General features: G+C 37.7%; 1 protein-coding gene across 1 annotated transcript; it reads right to left on the bottom strand.

Annotated features, from left to right (window-relative positions):
- Positions 1 to 13,872: 13,872 nt before the first annotated feature.
- On the bottom strand, positions 13,873 to 20,206 carry cenpx (centromere protein X). The gene is made up of 5 exons (XM_082187848.1): positions 20,060 to 20,206; positions 19,861 to 19,912; positions 16,984 to 17,037; positions 16,811 to 16,899; positions 13,873 to 14,033 (listed from the first exon to the last, which is right to left on the bottom strand). Exons 1-5 carry the CDS (start codon positions 20,093 to 20,095, stop codon positions 14,019 to 14,021), a joined length of 246 nt encoding a protein of 81 aa, XP_082043974.1. The 5' UTR covers positions 20,096 to 20,206; the 3' UTR covers positions 13,873 to 14,018.
- Between the last annotated feature and the right edge of the window lie 893 nt (positions 20,207 to 21,099).

The raw sequence follows: 21,099 nt of genomic DNA on the forward strand, positions 1-21,099 counted from the left end.
AAAGAATAGTTCATCCAAAATTCTCACATTTTTCATTGTCGTAAATACACTGTATTTTCTTTTCAACCATAAATACAAGAAAAGGAGATGTTAGGCAGAAGGTTACACTAAGAAAAGTCTGTAAAAATAGGGCCAACGTACTGTTATTATGAAGACATTTTCTGTATTGACTTTTCACACATTGATTTCTAATTACACATTGCATACTCGCTGTTGTGTGTGTGCACTTGGATGGTTGAAATGCAGAGCACAAATTCTGAGTATGGGACACCATACTTGGCTACACGACACGTCACATCTTGATGAACCATAGGTGATTTGAACATGAATGAAAATGAGATTCCAGAATTATGGGGGGAAGATTATCAATGAAGAATGATGTAAATTTCTGTGCATTCCTTAAACAAATCAATTGTATGACCTTAGAAGACATGTTGCATTTTGGGGTGAATTCTTCCTTAAATATGAGAGTCATTATAGAAAGGCACAACTCTAACTGCAGTATGCTGTCGAGAGATTATACCAAAGTGAGGGGATCGGTGCATACAGAAGCCAATCTTTGTTATACGTTTTTATGATCCATGAGACTTCAAACGCTCTGTTTATCTATCTCTTCTTCTGTTACCACATTTTAGGTTTTCCCGTCTATGATCATGTCTTTCGCAGTATATGATCGACTTAAGTAGTTTATTCAGCTGTAGTTGGACAGGTCTTGTTTCCCTGTTAAATATCACGGATGCATAGAAGGGCAGGACTCCTTAGATTGCTTTGTTTTAACATTGTTTTAAGGGGCCTTGACTTCCTTTTAATATTATAGCAGTATTCCCACAATCAGAAGAGATCAAGGACGATGATATAAATCTACCAAGTCAGCATGTACTCAAATTCTTAGCCTCAGAATTGATGTATATGTTTTTTTTGTGTGTGTGTCTTGTAGCAACACTACTCCATATGTTTATTCATAAAACTAAAGACTGTAAAAACAAAAACATGCCTTATTGACCATTACCACGGATTGCAACATATCCAGCCCAAATAGGCGTTTACAAATCTGCTTCCCTGCTGTTTTTTTCTTCTAAGAAATAGTAATCAAAGATTAGGCTGAACCACCTAACAAGGTCTTCTTTATGAGTGTTTTTTCTTCAGTGTGGTATCAATCACCCTTGAATTTGATGTTATGCCCCCTAAAAGTATAAAAATGTATTTTACTTTAGAAATTTAAATCAATCTCTTAACATTTCAAGGACATTAGAGCATGAAATACGGTTTAGATTGTATCTGGGTAATTGTTAGTATTTTAGTGTACTGGACACTCAACAGCAAAACCTGGACTGGCATGAAAGCGCCATGGTTTGATGGAGGGGCTCAGCCTCCACAGCTCAGTGCTCTGAGTTCCTGAGACAGGGTCATAGCTCACTGGACGACAGCGGCACTGGTGTAGGGGGAAAATTTGGCCCTTTCTTTCCGAGCAGTCGGTCATACATACAGGAAATTGTTCTCCCATTGATATCCACTCAGAAGCTTCTTGCCAAACAAAGGTGAAGAAACACTAATTTCCAGGAGCAGGAGGGTTCACAAGATACATTACACTCATTTCCAAAGGGAACCTTCAAACAACCACCATGACATGGTTGAGTAGGGCAATTACTTTTTTTTTTTTGCTGTAAGGACTTAAATATACTCATCTCCTGTGCATTGCTAATGTTCAAGCACTTTGATTTGGTACCTAGATCACAGCCACTGTTCTACCTCATATTGTCTTTTAGTTTCTGGTAAAGGACAGGCTGAAGTGTTGTGGAGTAACTAATTAAAGGAGTAGTTCACTTCAGAATTAAAATTTCCTGATCATTTTCTCATCCCCATGTCAGATGTTCATGTTTTTCATTCTTCAGGCGAAAAGAATCAATGCATTTTCAATGCAATTTCAATTTCAATGCAGCTTCAAGGGATCTCTAAACGATCCCAGCCGAGGAGTCTTATCTAGCCAAACCATCTGCCATTTTCAGAAAAAAAAAAAATATATATATATATATATAGATACTTTTTTAACCACAAATGCTCGTCTTGCACGTCCATGATTTCACGCATTATGTAATCACATTGGAAAGGTGGTTAAAATTTTGTGGTTAAAAAGTATATAAATGTTTGTTTGTTTTTCTTTAGAACATGACGGATGGTTTCACTAGATAAGACCCTTATTCGTCGGCTGGGAAAGAAAGACATGAACATCTTGGATGACGTGGGGGTGAGTAAATTACCAGGAAATTTGAATTCTGAAGTGAACTAATCCTTAAAAGTAATTCACTCTCATTTCTAATGTGTTGCCATCCTGTTCATTGTAGTGAATCGGATGGCCCTGACTTAAGCCCAAAGTTTGGTTTTCACATGAATGCTAGGGAATGCGTACAGCGTGCCTCATCATCAGCATAGTATTGCGCATACAGCTCGACTTTTCTAACCGTGCGAACACTGTACGCTCAGCTCGCACATGTGCCTTAATTAGCTGGTCCACAAGGTGGCAATACTGGCCTGGACCGTTGTTTCACTGGCACGAAATAAACTGTAGAGACAGAACAACATCATCACACTATGGTAAGGCAATAGATGCCTGTGTTGACAAGAGTTTGTGTTGGAGTTAGAGATACCCGCAACTAGTTAAAAAGAGTAAGAATACATTTTAGGAGTCAAAACTGAAGTATACTTCGGGCTCCAAGCTGATCTACTTTTTAAAATTACGAGTAGTTAGGAACGCTACAGCTTCAGTTAGCTTCGGCAGAGATAGCTGTTGGGTACCTCTCAATTTTTCAGCAGCATTCATGGATGCATGCCTGACTAACATCTGGCTGTGCGCTTGACAGCTCCCCAGACAACACCACCCTCCCTCCCCCATTATGCCAATTCATGTCCTGCTCTCTGTCCCAGCATGTTGTGAGATGTTTTTCATAGCCAATAGCTAAAGTCTTTTTGTTTTATGTACAAAAAGGTGAACGCACAGGCGGCTCCTTTGAAGGCATTGCAAATTTATTGCTGTTTTTCCAGCGGGCCGTTTTTTAAATTACAGCTCATTGAGATTGGATCTGCACTGGTGCTGTTTTTGGAGTGGGTTTAATTTTCATGTCTGGGAAGGAGTAGAACAGTCAGATCAAGGAGGACGCTGAGTATGAGGGAGGACGGGGCCTGTATACAGAGGTTATTGCCGCATTTAACTATTTCCTTTCACATAGACTTGCCTCATCGGGTTATATATCCATATAATTACACTATAGCGTCATTATACCTGTGCTAATATAATTATGGGTGGGGAGTACAATCTACAATCTTTTATCATGGTATGAGTAATCATATTTTACTGTAATTATTATAATATAAGTTATCACTTGAAATTCAAATGAATTAAAAAAAAACATGTGGTATGACTACTGTTAGATAGTCCAGTTAATAAAACACCTAAATGCACTTTATCTCATAAAGATATGTAACTATTTGAAACTTTACTGATGCAGTCTGGCATCATTGAAAAAACAGATTAGAGTATGGTCACATTGCGTAATACATAGTTGAAAACACAAGACTCAAAACAGTAAAACTTATATTATTAAGGACATATTTGTGACTCAAAATTTTGATTGGAAAATGTTTAACAATGAATTTTACTTTAAAATACGGTCAATTTTATGGTTTCTGGAAGAAAACTATGAATTTGCTATATCATTTACAGTGGAAAAACAGTATAAGGATATTCCCAGAAGTCCCTGCGTGATATCACATATGATTGTACTTTGTTTAAATAGTTTTATTTCTTTGATATTTTTGTTAATAATGTACAAAGTGATGGTAAGGGTAAGTTAATATGTATAAAGTAAGGGTGTTTTGTGTTATGCTTTATGTTATTCAGTTAATGTTTATTGCATTATGGTGTTTTGTCTTCGGGTGTTTGACCCTGTGCACATACAAACAGGTATTGTCCATTGTTTATGGACAAGATCATCGGTCGTCTGAGTGTTTCCACAGATCAGTGTAACTCAAGAACTGTTGTAACCATTATCTGACTGTTGACTTGAGAGCGAATATACTGTGTATATATAGATTGTATAAAGCACTATATAATTAAAGGTGGCTACTGCTATTGACTTGAGAACTACTGCCATGGGATCACCACTATACTTATGAATTGTTTTATCTGTTATACTTTATACTTCTCAGCAAAAGACATCAGAATTTAGAAACACTTTGCACCCTTCGGTGTGTCGAACCTGTTCATACTTCAGTTCAATGTAGTCTCGGACTATTTGGAGCGCCTGAGTTTGCAAAATCTGCATCATAGGATGGATATTGGCTCATTTCAAGTCTGAGTTCACAAGAACTGGTTCAAAACAACAACAAAAAATGTACAGTGAATTTCGGGCAACCAGTTTTTCTTTTGTTTGTTTTTTTAAGCATAAATTTAATAATATAGTACTTTTAACAGTATAATAACTGTGCCCCTTAATAAGTTCATTTCCAGTCTGTAAAGTAGTCCTGCCTACTGATCTGCAGATTCATCTTTGCGGTTGGCGCATTATTTCTGCCGTCGCGTGGTAAATATCTTCATGGATGGTCATGTGTTAAACTACTCTGTGAACCTGTCAGATGTGCCATGTGAGTAACAGTTCTACCCTCCTACTCCCTCAAACCAACCTATTTCCAACAGCTCTGCTTTATTTCAGCTCTGATGTCAAGACAGGTTGGTAAATCACCCCTGCCGCTCACTCTTTGTTTTATTAGATTTCCTGCCACAGAGACGTAAAAGAGGTTTGAATAGCGTCTCCTTGGTCTCTTGCCATGAACAAAAAAAAGAGGCCTTGCTTTTAAGTACCTACATTTTTCCTTCTTAACTCAACATTTTGATTCTTTTGAGGTTTTATGTCTTTCTATAATAATAAAAATCTTTATATCCATACAATTGAAATTACACAACAGGTGTACGTACTAACCACAATAAGGCAAAAAAATTGTCACTAATATTAATGTAGAGTATTCACATGCCCAGTATTTCACAACTTTTTGTGAAATAAGTTTATGGTCATCGTTTGATATACAAAGCCATTTGGCGGGAGTGTGTTTTCAGCTAAGCAGGCAGATAAACTTGTCACAAGGAAAATCACTGCTTCATATAAAACACCTGTGAGTGGTCCAGTAAAAACAGCTAAACCCATCCTCAGTTGGTGTCTCGTGTATATGATCATGGTAGTGTAAATGGAGTAAAAAGTTTGCACTGGCCTCCTTTAGGAAGACCAAGGACAGGTTATGTCAATCTAAATGTATAAAGCACCATAAAAAGTGTATAAAAATGCTATATTCCAAGTCTTTGTGTAATGAACAGATCAAAAAGAAAATGTATTCACTGAATATCTTCTCCTTCATTGCAATTCTCAAATCAAAGCATTTGACCCTATCATTTTGTAGTCCATTTCAGAGCTTCAGCAGTGAAAGATGCAGAGTAAATCCGATGAACTCTTATGTATTTGTTTTACGAGTGAATAAAAAACATTTCTGAATCAGTTGGAGAGTTTACTGAGACTTGGGACCAGTACCAGAATCAACAACTCAAATTGTCGATTCCCATCCCTAGTGAATTAAGGCTTAACATTTTTGTCATAGTGAGGCATCGTGGTTTGAGATGACTTGAGGGTGTAAATGGTGACAACTTTCATATCTGGGTGAACTTTTCCTCCAGAATTCCTCATTTACCATAACTGTGAGGCATCACCTGTGAAATAATATGAATGCAGGAAACAGTTACAATCCAACACTTTCTCAAACAATGCTGCGGTAACCTTTGCTCTAACGGATGAGGTCTAACTATGGTGTGACGCCATACTGTGTTCACCACAAGCTCCCTGCGGGCTCCTAAAGAGATTTCAGTCATTAGTTGCTCCTTTTCAAATATCACCAGGCCATCGCCCTTTCATGATCTGGAGCACATGACATTACGATGCACTAGGTCTACTAAGCTTTGGACAAGTACATACAGGGCCTCTGCAGTGGTGTTTTCAACCTTTGAAGGGCCTAAAAATAGAGCGCTCTGCTAACCTCCAGTCAAATCACGTCTAATTTGGGTTTCCCGTCGCCCCAGTCACTCCTAACCTTCTGACGTCACTCAAGTCAATGCAGCTCTTTATTTTTAGAGGCCTTCGCAAAACTAATTGAAAGACGGGCACTTACAGGCTGGTGTTATGTAAGGGGATTACCTTGTTACTGCATGCGCCTCGGGCGTCTATTGGGACTTGCTCAGTGGTTACTAGCAAATGAAAGGGCAGAGTGCCTCCAGAAATAGCCCAGTCTACAGCCTAATTGTTCATCTCTTGTGCACTTTTTCCCCTCCTCAGCTGCAAGCCAAGGTCGGTGACCCCATCATCCACCTCGCTTGTTCCGGAAGAGTCTTTTCCGCCCCCCATGGCTCCAAGAGCACCAGCCAATAGGTAGGGCACAGCAGAGGTCCGACCTCAGCCCCAGACAAACAGCCAAGCGCCAAAAGCACTTAGCAGTGATCCCAGCAAAGTGCCCTACTGTCAGAAGCTGCCAGGTATGTTCTTATTAGCACAAACACAGAGCCTGAGGCTCCCCATTGAAGCCGAGCCAGTCTTTGGAGGAAGGCCCCTCAGAGGCCAGGTCATACAGGCTTGCTTGTTGCCCCAGGTCAGGTCACAAAGGCAAACAGTGAGCTTCTCTCCAGGCATTACTGCAGAACATTTTATGTAGGTCTTTCCAAATTCATGAGATTTTCTCATCTTTGGTCATACTGTATTCTACACTCTGAATCAGTTCAACTGGCTAATTCTACAACCACTGGAAATTGACTAGTTTCACATTCTCTTTTAAGGGTGCGTTCACACTTTTTGTTCGCTGTCTTGGTTCTTTTGGTCCGGACCAAAACAGAAAATAAAACATTTAGGCTACACCCGAAATCGCATACTCCCTACTATATAGTAGGCGAAAAACAGTATGAGACAAAAGTAGTATGTCTGAATTCACAGTACTCATAAAAGAGTACCCAGATGACCTACTTCTTCTGCTGAGACTATGAAGTGTGCATATGATGGACACTTTACTATCCCATGAGGCCTCAGGAGAGGATTTGTGAAGCAACGCAACTGACGCTGGTAGGTCTTGTGACAACATGGTGGATGTAATATGTCCAGATTACAGAGATATACTACACACATTCATACTATATAGAACATACTTTTTTTTAGCAGTCGTGAAGTAATTACTTATTCAAAATAAGCACCTACTCAAGAGAGTATGCGATTTCGGACGCAGCCTTAGTCCTGGATCGCTTAACACTTTCATTTTTAACATTGAACCTAACAAACTGCTTTTATGACGTATATTTTGTGAAGGAACTTGTCGATCATTCAAAACAATGCCCATATTATCATATGATTGTACATATGATGGTATATGATGGAGCTGACAACTCGTGAAGAACTTATAAAATGTGTTAAGGAGTCAAAACAGGGGCAGGAATCCCTCCGTCACACAGGTATTTCAGGTATGCTTGAGATTCTGTCCTTTTTAGGGTCACCTCTTGTGACATTATATCCTGTTTTTGGTTCATTTAGATGTCGTTGGTCCGTGTTGTGTTCACATTTCAGTTGAACCGCACCAGAGTTTGTTTGGAAGCGGTCTGAGACCCATATTTTCAGGGGTCTCCGTCCACACCAGGGTTCAGATGGCAGTGTTCACACTTATTCAAACGAACCGCAATCACACCAGTTTGTTTTAATCCAACCAAACCTGCCAAGTGTGAACACACCTTAAATTATGTTAAACTGAGCACATGAGCTGCCAATAAAGACAGCAATTGTTGAATTGCATTTTATCTGATTTTATTTCATGATTTAGACAAGACTTATAATGTAGAGCTTGGAATAGAAAAGAAAAGAAACTGGTCTGATGCAAACCCAACTGTTTCAGAATGACATCACCCAGCAACAAAGCACACAGTACAGCTTTTTACAAAGTTAGAGTCCATACTTACACCATATTTAGACATATCATTATGTACAACACATATAGTTCTGCATTCCAAAATGCCCTGTACACTGTTTTCTTGTTTCTTTCTTCAGCATATTTTCTTTCCAAACAAGCGGCGTAAGACAATAATACGGTCTTATGAGAAGTTCGGTGTTGTAGTCAGTGTTGTAATCGAGACCAGCTTATTTCTAGTCCGAGTTTAGGCCGAGACCCGAGTAGGTTGAGTCAAGACAGAGACCTGAAGAGGGTCTGAACGATTCAGACAGTGTAAATAAGCTTTCCTTTGGCGTGAATGAAGCCTGGTTTCACATCAGTGTCACATGAACCTCCACAGCACACACACACTGCGCACGGAGATACGACAGCACAGAGCGAATCACATGCACAAGTCGCCGCGGACCACAAAACGTATCCACAGTGTTGTAAAACTTGAGACTGAACACTGAGTCCATGTCAAGACTGAGACCAAATGCACGAGAGTTCATGAAAATATGGTCTTGGACTCTACACAGACTCAAAACTGAGTCCCGTCTCCAAAACTACAACACTGCCATTAGTGCTGAGAGGAATGGTCAATGCTCAAATTAAAACCACAGTTCAAAAATTAAAACTCATCATTCGAATATTGTCGGCTCCTCGATTAATTGCTTCTGTTCCTCTTTTGTAAGTCGCTTTGGATAAAAGCATCTGCTAAATGCGTAAATTTAAAAACAGTGTACCTACAGTCAGTGTGTCTAGTGAAATGTTTTAAAGCTAAAGTAATGATACAATTGCATTTGTAGACCAGACAATCACAATCAATTCACGTGCACATGCATATTCTGAATTAATGGATATTCTGAATTTCAGAAGTCCTGATGTCTGATTTGTGAAAGACTTGTCAGATCTTTTCAATGAATTTCTTGTTTTGTGAAAAGCGCTATACAAATAAACTTGACTTGACTTGTTTTGTTGTAATTGTTTTGTGTACAAAACCATTTTGAATGGTTTGTCCAGTTCTCTTACCTCAAACAGCTTTCCAGAGGGGAAGAACATCAGTGAAAAATGGCTTATATGTGACCCTGGATCACAAAACCAGTCACATGTCGCACGGGTATATTTGTGGCAATAGCCAACAATACATTGTATGGGTCAAAATTATAAATTTTTATTTTATGCCAAAAATCATTAGGATATTAAGTAAAGATAAAGATATTTTGTAAATTTCCTACCGTAAATATATAAAACATTTATTTTTGTGAGTGGATGCAGCACAATCGCCAACATTAATGCACAACATTAAAGGAGATTTTCTCAATGTTTTGATTTTTTTTGCACCCTCAGATTCAAGATTTTCCAATAGTTGTATCTCAGCCAAATATTGTCCTATCATAACAAACTATACATCAATGGAAAGCTTATTCATTCAGCTTTCAGATGACATATTAATCTCAATTTTAAAAAAATTGACCCATGTGACTGGTTTTGTGGTCCAGGGTCACATATCATTTCAGTCTGTTCCTCAAACAAAACTATGGTATGGTTTCAGCAAACTTGGGGAAATTTTTTTTTTCAGTGGCAGCAGAGGCTATTTTCATGGCATCAAAGTAGTTTAAAATGAAAGCAAATAAAAATGAACTAAATTTAGATGAGTCGAAGATGGACCATATTATACTTCAGAACTTCTGTAATAATCTAGATTCAACAACTTTAGAACAAGGGCAAGAACGGATTCATGCATCGGTTGTAAACATATAGTAATTTTGTTTGAGAACATTTACTGTGCACATATGCAGACAACTTATCGAATGTGCAACATTATATCTAATCTTTCAGCTTCAATGATGTGATCATGTGGGTAAGCAAGGTAAGTCATTCAAGTCAGAAAGCTTAATGTTTTACTCAACTACAACTTCTTTTACAGTAATGCAGTTACAATAGAAGTAAGTTCTTGCTTGAAGGAGTTTTTTTTAGTAGTCAACAACACCACAAATGCTGTCAAGTACAGCTTAACTTGAACCTGCCTCCCTCAAACTATTCCAGTAGATAATGTCTTTGCCAGAAGTGACAAACCGATCAAGATGTACTCTGTGTTATGCTTTTAATGAGATTTACGAATCCAAGGGAAACTTTTGGGTGAAATCCCATGGAGCTACTGTAGAAGATTGATCTCCTGACTAGTCAGAACGCCACGCCGCTGTAACTCCTGCATCCATAACATCATATCTAATTCACTGCTCACAAACCACAGACCTGAATACTGACTTATGTGTGGACCCATCCAAGCTCTACTGCCGAATTGGAGACGGATCAGTCTCTGTCTCGCTCAGCGCTCCAGAGCTTCTCCAAAGAGTCTGGAATGGCTGTTGACACTCCCAGTCTTTAATGTAGGATCAAGAAAAGTCATTACTCTTTTCAACCCACCCCTCCATTCTTGTCTTAACCACTTTCAAATGTTTAATAACGCTGCCTTCAGGGGTAATTTGTTCCACTAAGATGCACAAAGAGTTGCAATGATCATACAGTAAATGCCAATAAAATGGACAGGCTGCAACTTCGTTCTCTCAATAGACACATACCATGAAGATGTATCAATTTAAATGAATTTGGTGCCTTCATAACATTAAGCAATCATCATTACCAAGACTACATGAAATGACCGCAGATGAGTGGTGCTGAACAAAAATCTGTAATGGAATCAGAAATTTGTTTTTAATCCTGCATAATTAACAGTCTTTTAGAATAATCAGTTGTTTGAAATGACTCCCAATGACTCATATAAGTAAGCAAAGCTGTTCTTGAAAGACAGAACCACCCAAGGTAATTAAACTAAGATGTTTTTGCTATTAAATGGAGGGTTTTTTTTTCTTTTTTTTCCACAAATGGTAAATAAGCCATATACGCATGATCCACTGATGGATCTCTTTAATGATTTCCAGCGTACGTATTTTTCATCCGAGGTAAAAAGCTGTTTCTTTATCTGACACGTTTGGACAAACCTTAAAAAAAAATATATATATATTTTTTTTTCTCTATGTTCACGGGTTATAATGAATGCAAGATAGATCAAATAAGGGCAATTATGCTCTTAGTGAAAAATCATTCCAATTCAAAAATTATGTCTTAAAAAAATAAATTATGGTAGGCCTAACATTTATCATTTACCTACTACTAAAGATTAATTACCAAGTTTAAAGATAATTTTAGAGAGCATTTATGTTCATTAATATTTTTTCTTTTACAGTCTATGTTCATCATTAAGCACAATAGAATGTGATTTGGATTCCAACATTTTGACACAATTTCTAAACTATAACATCGGTTAAAACATAAAACGGTTAGTTCCAGTCCTTGATTCTGATTGGTCAGTAGCGGCTATGACCGCTTCACTTAGCGGTTCTATGCATCACAACACCCCTAGCAACCACTCTTAGCAATGTAAACATATGTTTGTTCTCATTGATATTGTTCATTGAAGCTTATAGACCTTATGCGCCAGAGAAACGAGGGCGCCGCCATCTTTAGAATATTGTCTTTGAACTTCCTTTTTTGCGGTCACTCTGTATATTTCTATGGCATTGCTGTCCAGGAGTAATTAGCTCTTTAAGTGGATTTACTTAATGTAAAGTTAACGAAAGTTATCATGAGGGCTGTAATGTTTAAAGCAGATGTCTTAACAAATGTCAGTCGACCGGGAAGATTTTAAAACGAGCCGTTCATTCATAAATACGCAAGATCGCTGTGAAAATACAGACCGGAAGTCAAAAGACAACGAGCACAGCGCTGGAAAGGGGCGGAGCTACAGAAGGTCTATAGAGTACTACCGTTTTTTGAGAGATCGAGTAAAAGAGTGTACCTGCATTTACAGTAGATATGGCATTTTCCTTCAGGTCAGTCCTATATTTGTAATAAAAATCCGTTTGAATGTCCGTTGCGATATCTTGTCCTTTTTACAGTTAAGGAGATTTCCCGTGTCCTGACCATAGACAGTATATAAACTGGACACAGTTTATATACTGAATCCCATTGGATTCAACGGAGACAAGTGAAGTCAATTAGAAGCTCTCTCTTCCTGATGGCTGAGCGTACTGCGCAGACTCAAACTGAGCTTGACAACGTAGATGTGACGTGAGCAACTTGTCTGTCAAGAAATCTGAATCATTCCCTTCCGAAACTTGCAGAGACGGAGAGTGTTAGTAGGAGCTGTCCATGAGCTGGAGCAGGAGAAACTTTTGCTAAGTATTCTGATTAATAATTTTGTCACTTTGCCTCCACGTCCCCCCGATTGCCCGTGAGCTTCTCCTCCTGTCCATACGGTAATCTCTCTACTGTGCGACAGAGAGTCGTGTGGTTATGACGCAATCGTTAGCCTATTTTTACAAAAACTGCTTCTACGGGGCCATAACGTAAGATACAAGGTAATGGAGCATGTTATACATTTTCGTGTTTCTTTAGAAATAAATAATGGACAATTGGAGTCTTTAAACGCCTCAGATGTAAAGTTATTCGCTGTCAAAGTGACGCGAAAATGAATGGGAGTCAATGGGATGCTAACAGCAGGTGAGGGTCCGCTAATCAATGGCGGCGCCCGGGGGAACTTCAATATTTTATGAAACCCTGCCCCCCTGGTCCTGAGTTGCATCTTGCTTTTCCGTGTTCACAAGTTTCGATCCTTTCAATATAAAAGTCTTCTCTGCTGACTGACTCATAAACACAGTGTTTGCCGCCATCTAATGGAGAAATAATGTAACAATGATGTAACAATGTAACTTCTGAGACTGTTCACTGTCAGGGAATTTCTTTTTTTTTTTTCTTTTTTTTTTTTTTTTGAAAGAAGGCTGGCTTTTAATAATTTTACTTCATGAAAGTTAAATTGATACATATTTTTTGGCTTTAATATTTGTATTGTGTGGTAACCGTTTAATAAAAGCAACAAGGTACTTGAGCCTAGTGCTGTATTCACAATAACAGTGTTACTTGTATAGCTGAACATAACTAGAAAAAAAAGTATATTCACTAAATAACTTAATTTTCCACTCCTGTCAACCACAATTATAAAATATCCCAGTATTTTCAGGCTTTTCAATAATGTAGAAACCCCAATTTAAGCAAATAGGCTCGTATCCAACATAAAAGCAGTATTTTACTTGCTGTTGCCCTTAACTACAGGATCTAACCAAATCCAACATGTTGATCTTTCCTTGTGCTCTTGCTTACCCAACAACAAACCCATGCAAAGCAAACCCCTTTAACCAGCATCATTCTCTACTGGAAACTCTCTGGCGGCAGGTTAGCGCAATTATCAGAGCAAAATGATGAAAGACCGGGAGCCCCCTTGAGCAACCCGACGTCTTGTTTATTTACCCTCAAAATTACACCCCTCTCTCTTCCTGTGACATGTTCCTCGGTCCCAATTTGTTTTGTTATGCTTCCACTAAAACTGAACAACTATGCGTGTGGTCGCCGTAATTTTAACAGGCTGACACTCTCTCTCCACACACACACACACACACACATTCCGCCCTGTTGCCCTCTCACCCCCGTGACACCTTTAACCGCAGCACTTTGCAGGACAGCGAGGGGAAGAAGGGGAACTTCAAAGTGGCCGGAGGGGGTGCTTCTTTTTCCTGCCACTTGTCATCATCTAAGGGTCTTTGCTGCCTCCCTTATTACTTTAATCAATTCCAACTGCTTGGAGAGGCTTTGATGGGGGCCGGAGCAGAGCATGCTGGGAGCACCTGCCGCTGAGCAGAGCACAGGTGGCCCACAGAGACTCCAGACCATAATAAAAGCGCTGTTACCCAGTGATTTATGCACATAAATAAACCACTAAACAATACCAACGTTTAACAGATTGAGCAACAGGATCACCAGTGAAATATTATCATTTTATTAGTCATACATTTAATACATGCACACAGGCAAAATAAAGTTTGCTACATTTTGTTAATATACAAAAGTGAAGTCCAGGATGTTGGCGTTTCAGCAGAACTGGGTTGCGGCGCCCTCTGCTGGCATCTCTAGAAGTCAAGAAGCTGCAACGGGAAAGGAGACATCGTAAGAAATTATGATAGTTTTGCTAGAATGCAACACACAAAACGATACAGACTGTGAGTCTTTTAAGGTTTAGTAAAAGCACAGAAACACGGCTAACTGTACAGAACTGTGACGGTTCTCAAAATCCGATATTAAGAAAGTCAGCTTTTAGAAAAACAACTGTTTTGTGATAATTTTTTAATGAGTCCATTGTTTGTTCAATAATTACATTTTAATGATAATATACAGCACCGGTTTTGGAAACATAAAAATTTTTTGAAAGAAAACATTTTTTTTAATCAAAACTCCAGTGAAAAAGTAATAATGAAATATTACAATTTAAAATAATAAAAAAAAATTATTATGTGAATATATATGTTAAAAATGTAATGTATTCCTGTGATCAAAGCTGAATTTTCAGCATCATTACTCCAGTCTTCAGTCTCACATGATCCTTCAGAAATCATTGATATTATTATGATCAAGAAACATTTATCATTATTATCAGTTGAAATATGTTTTTTATAGCTTAACAATTATGTGGAAACAATGATACCAATCAAACATTTGAGGCAAGATTTTAAAAAAAGAGAGAATTTAATACTTTTATTCTTCAAGGATGCATTACATTGATCAAAAGTGTCAGTGAAGCCATTTATAAAGTTACAAAATATTTATATTTAATAAATGCTTTAATAAATCTAATTTAAAAAAGACAATTTATATATATATATGCTGTTCATTGAACTTTCTATTAAAAAAATCCTGATAAAAGTATCACAATTTTCACAAAACATATTAAGCAGCACAACTGTTTTCAACATAGATAATAATAATCATAAATGTTTCTTGAGCATCAAATCATCATATTAGAATGATTTCTGAAGGATCATGTGACACTGAAGACTGGAGTAATGATGCTGAACATTCAGCTTTGATCACAGGAATAAATTACACTTCACAATATATCCAAATAGAAAACAGATGTTTTAACAGTTAATATTTCGCAATATTATTTTTAATCTTTTAATCAAATAAATGTAGGCTTGGTGAGCAGAAGAGAGTGTTAATGTTTCCAAAATTGACGGGTACTGTATATACAGTTGTGGTCAGAATTGATGGCACCCCTGTTAAATATGATGAAAAAAAAATGGCTGTAAAAAAAATCAATCTGCATTGTTTATCCTTTTGATCTTTTTTTTTTTTGGGCAAAAATCAAACCTTTCATTGAAGTAAAAGAATTGAAAGTGCGGGTGAAAATCACATTATGAAATAAATGTTTTTCTCCAAAACACGTTGGCCACAAATATTGGCACCCCTTTTATTTTTTACAGCCATTTTTTGATCATATTTACCAGTGCTGCCATTAAGTCTGACCACAGCTGTATAGTGTAAACACTGCTTATACATAGATAGTCAAGTTGAGCTAATGCTGAAATATGTAGTGATGAACCACATTAATTCTTAACAGCAGAGGGCCAAATAACATTAAAAAACTGTTAAAAAAATGGTTATTTTCACATTTTTGCAGCACCTCTATTCCCAGTCTGTCTGAAACGAGCTGATTTCTGAGCTGACAAAGCCCCTCGTTCCTTCAGAAAAGCTCAGAGTGCTCTGATTGGCCAGCTGACCCAGTGCGCTGTGATTGGCCAAACACCTCAAGTGTGTGTTGCAAATGTAACTTGCAAATGCAAAGCTTCGGCTTCCAAGGTTTCTAAAGCTTTTGTAAAGATAATAATTACAGATAATAATAATGTTTTACCATATCAGTTCGAACTCGAGTCAGATCCTGAAAATACAGATGATCAAGCAGATCGATCGGATTAAGCAGAACATTTGACATTCGCAAGTAGTCTTTGTATATAACTGGTGTTGTACTCTCTCAGGTTCAGAAACCTGTCCTCTGTAAAAAGTGCTGCTCAGGAAAGGCTTATAAATAAATCTTAACCAGATTCCTAATATCCTTTTGCATCCAAACACGCAGCGTCTCCGATACATGGCGACAACACTTCAATTCACTGAAGCCTCGCCTTCGGTCTTTGCGTACATGCCTTTGGACGGCATTATGTTAATATCTCACATTGGTGGTCTGGATCAGTGTTCTTGGTTAAAATACAGTCAAACCAAAAATTGTTCAGACACCAAATATAATTTTTTATATTTTTCTACTAGTGGGTGCAGGACACTATAGTTCATTTATGTGAGTGAAGTAAAGTGTGAGACATATCATACTAAAAAATTCTTCATACAGTGACTACCAGTAACATTTATAACAATTTGGGACCAAAGATTATTCAGACTCTTTGACATGATCATGTTTTGCTGAAGTGTTTTTTCTTTAATTGCTAATGCTCTTTTTACACACAGACTGAACACAATGACGCATTGCTTGGTGATTGGTTGAGCTAAACTATGATCTAATTGTGTAGTTGAATTTAACAGCTGACAGATATTCAACATAATTCATCTGTGAGACAGTCTAACAGAAGGACGGACAAAACCAGTCAAATATCAACTGAGTTCATAACTCTGAGTTCTAGTCATTTTTATGACCATTTTCTAAACTATAGCGAATAAACTCTGATAATGTGAGAAATGTTGAAGGTGTCTGAATAAAGTTTGGTTTAACTAAATCAGGAGGCTATGAGCTTTGTAACTTTGCAGGTACAATCCGATACATTACACACACACTGAAGGAAAACATTAAAAAGCCTCATATGACTCCTTTAAAAATAGCAATCATCTCGAACACAAGCAAAACACAGACAAAACTCACCAATTGTGGCAGAATCTTCTCAAAGTGCTCAATATCGACGGTGTCACAGTCTTCACTGCTGGCCTGTTTAACAGCTCTGCGTGTCGCCTCTGTGGCAGACAGACCATCCTCACATCAATACTGAGAGAAACTACACTACTGTATCAGACCAGGACAGGTGAAGTCTGTCTTACCTTCAACAAACACCTTCAGCATCTCCGTCACGAGGACGACGGCATCACTGCTGACTGCACAAGAAACACTTCATGACTGAACGCTGGTATGAGTTACTGTAATGTTTCTGTCTTTATCCGACGACTCCTCACACACGTGCAAAGCTACAATACTGCACCAAAAACTAGTTCACTGGAACGGGAACCGGCTGCAAGTGATCATGTTGCGTTTGGTGTTCAAATGTGAGGGGAGATTTCACAAATACATCAGACCGAAAAAAACTAAACTGTACTCAGAACACTTGACCTGAGAACTGAGAGTTTGTTTTATAAAAGCCTGATTCCAACACAGAATAAAAAAATATTCATAATAAAAAAGGTAATTGCGAATTTATATTTCAATCCACAGGCAAAAAGTCAGAAGTTATAAACTCACAATTCGGTCTTGCAGAGAAGTAATTTTTTTTATTTATCTGATGTGAGAGAATCAATTAGCTACACATTATGTACTAAATTAAAACGTTTTTTTTACCTCAAAACAAAATTTGCCACTTCTTTATAACTCGATTAACACATCTGAGATGATTTGACAGATGCCAGATCTTCTAATCGTGATCAATGATCTCTGGATAATGTGCTTCTTCAAACGAATTTGCAGATTTGCTTAAAATATCTGGATTAAGTTCATCTGAGATTACTGCGCGATCTTGTGTTCACTGGAAAGGCCAGATATATCGATACTCGAAACCATGATCAGCGATTGGCTAGCGGCTGGACTCTTCCATTGTCAATACAAGATCTTCACTAAAAGCTCATGCACCTCTTGATGGAAATACATGTTGCGATTTTACATTTACATTTAGCAGACGCCTTTATCCAAATGAGGAATACAGCAAACGAGTCATCATGAAGAACAAAGTTTCAGACATTGCTAAGAGAAGCATATAGCAGACGCCTTTATCCAAATGAGGAATACAGCAAACGAGTCATCATGAAGAACAAAGTTTCAGACATTGCTAAGAGAAGCATATACGCCAGACAAGGAAGGGATTTTATTTAAGAGGTGCATCAATTTTTGGTCAAGAGTCAAGAATTTCTTAAAACAACTCAAGTTATAATAGATAGGCTAAATGAAATGCACTGTTAGTTACATGATTTCCAATTATTCCCCGATTTCTAGTATTTCTACAGGCTTTACAATTTTAATTCAATGCTGTATTTAGCAAATCATTTAATTTTACATGTGAAGCAACATTATAGGCTAATATTATTTGCAAATGTATTTTTTAAATGATGTATTATTGTTCCTGGTTCAATAGTGTACTCTTGTAAGAAAGTAGCAGTGGCTGAGACAGACTAAATTAAGCATCACCACCTTTGAATCATAAATGTTTCCAAACCCTTTGGTCGAAACCTCGTGACTTTGAGTGTGTGAGTGTATAAATAACAAATAGGGGAAATGAAACTAGACACTAGACAGATGTCTAAAAAAAAAAAACTTGAAAACTTGTGATTAACAATGTTCCTAGTCTACCTAGTAACAGAAGGGTTTGCATATGAAGAACCAATCAAATTGTAGGGAAATTATTAGGGATGCATGATATATCTGCCACCATATCGGTATCAGCCGAGCCGATACATGTTATCGTTATCGGCCTGATAAGAAAATTTGGCAGATATATTAAAGCCGATAAATAATGTATTAATTCCTTCAGCTGAGACACTTCATGATGGATTTGAATTGCTTGAAATATGATGGGAATCACTTAAAAAAGGAAAATACAGTTCAGTGCAAAATGTGCAGCGCAAGTCTGTCATATCAGCTACATAAAATTATAATGAGAACATCATTATAATTGTGTGCTTGGGACGTGATTTTAATGGTGAGACTTTTGTTTTTGTAATCAGGCTCTCAAAAATGATGTAAAAATTTGGGTTTATATTTATCTGCCAATATATTGGTTATCGGCTTTCAAATATAAAGAATTATCGTATCGGCCAAAATTTCCATATCGGTGCATCCCTAGAAATTATTTAATGTATCATGTCATTTTCGCCATGCTCCTATTCAATAAAAACTGTTGTATTCTTTTTTCTGGTGGGATTCTCTCTGATCCTCCGGCCGTGATTAAAGCATACTCGAAGGCTTGTCTGAAGTATGTTTAGTTATTGCTGTGCAGCAAGTTAGGGTTAGGGGACTCAGCCGACGTCGCTGAGGAGACGCACTAGAGTATAAATATTATTGAACGGGGACGTTGATTGTAGACGAGACCCAGATAGACTTAAATCAGGTGCGAAGGAAGAAAATTAAATCTACCACAAAGCACTTTGAGTTTATGGACTAGCTCCAGGATGAGCTTCGAACAACCAAACAATCCTGGATCATGTCAAATCATCAACAGTAAAATCCAGAATCCCAAGTACGAAGAGCACACGTACGTCTGCAAGACGTCTGTTGAAGATCACTTCATCTGGAAAGCATCAGCATCTTTAAGGTGTCAGTTTTACTGTATTCTAAATCATAAACATCTTAAAGACACTTTCTAAACATATATTTGACATCTGACAGGAAACGTCCTAGAGACGTATTGCAGATGAGGAAAAAAACGATGTAAAACGCACATCCCATATATGTCTCAGATGTACCTGTGCTATCAGATGTTTAGCTGGGAATACTAAAGATCTGGTTTTCGTTTCATTTTCGTATTATGTAAGTAGCACTCCTGGCCACAAAGAAAAATGAAGAACAAAATTATGATGCGTTTTGACATTATGACAGGATTTTTTTATATTTTTTTGCCACGCGGGACGTTTTAAATGCAAATGACCAACAGCTTCTCTCACTTTACCACATTGCCAGGTGAAGGTGAACCCTGCGTGTGTCTGACTGTTTCTCACCTTTGGTTTTGTCCTCCTTAAAAGAGCGTGTCAACAGTTTGGCAACAGTCTCCTGGAAACAGAGGGATAGATAGGAATCAATGCAACGCCGTGGCATCATGAAAAACCCTCATGACCTGAATGTGTTCGACTTGCTATGGCATTATGAGATGCATGTTAAAGACCCGAAGACGTAAAGAGTAAACGTATTGAAATGTACCTTTTTAAACGAGATTTCATTTCCCGCGTTTGCCATTCTTTCCCGCTGTCGTCAGTGGAATCGGCTTCTTCTTCGTTTGCTGGATGGTGTGTTGGATGTGAGGCAGTTGCCCTCTAGCGCACGAACACACTACACAGGACCAAATCACACGTGGCCTTCAAACGTTTATGGATATACACATTTTTGATGGGGAAAATTATAATTACCAGACATCGTGTACATCTGTTTTAGAGTTCCTTGGTTTAAATATAAGCTTACTTAAAATCAAATGCCATCCAACTTTGCTGCTGCATTTGTAAGCCTAATGAATCTTGACATTGTCATCCAGGGAATGGCCATGATTTGTTTAAGAAATGAAAAGCTACACACTCCATCAATTAGGGTTGTTGTCGTCAAACAGTTTTTCACCCGTTTTTTATTTATTTTACTTGTGTGGTTCAAAATTGACACAGGCTATGGAAATGCTTTGCCTGTTTATGTTTTGACAGGAATGTCATGAGTGTTTAAGATGGAGCAGATTTTTCTAATTCAAAATGCATGTCTTGTTCAACGGAGGTAAAAAAAAAGAAAAGAAAAAAAGAAGAAGATTGTTGCATTATAAAATGGTCAGATTTTACTGCTGCCACTTAATATGGAGTATTTTATAGAACCCTATTGTGTTTGAAGCTACCGATTTGCTTCTTCTTCCTTATTTTTCTGCCCTAAAAGTGTATGAGTGTCAGAGACCATAATCGTAGAGACCCTAAAATTTGCAGGATGGTTTTGTGAACTGTACACAGTTACTCAGTGCACTCACCCATCCGACACTAGGTGGCGCTATAATATGACAATTCGCATTTGAATCATAACTCTGTAACCCTAAGGGTGATAGAAGCAAAATCATTTTTCCCCAGAACAGGCAATACAATACCCATGTCATTTCCGCCTATAATTTGTTTTTCTGCCATTCTGAAGCTATAGAAACGCACTTAGTGTGTCTTTGTTTTCATTTGTGTTTTTAGGGGAAACATGCAAGTACAAATATTTTACCAACCAAATAT

This window comes from Leuciscus leuciscus, assembly GCF_965113295.1.
Source record: "Leuciscus leuciscus genome assembly, chromosome: 1".
NCBI lineage: Eukaryota > Metazoa > Chordata > Actinopteri > Cypriniformes > Leuciscidae > Leuciscus > Leuciscus leuciscus.

Bases quoted from the DNA above. Each gene is read 5' to 3' on its own strand.
- cenpx (XM_082187848.1), bottom strand. From the start codon at position 20,095: ATGGCAAACGCGGGAAATGAAATCTCGTTTAAAAAG. The intron at 19,913-20,059 runs GTACATTTCAAT...CTCTGTTTCCAG, and splicing joins ATGAAATCTCGTTTAAAAAG to GAGACTGTTGCCAAACTGTT. The intron at 16,900-16,983 runs GTAAGACAGACT...TGTCTGCCACAG, and splicing joins GCTGAAGGTGTTTGTTGAAG to AGGCGACACGCAGAGCTGTT.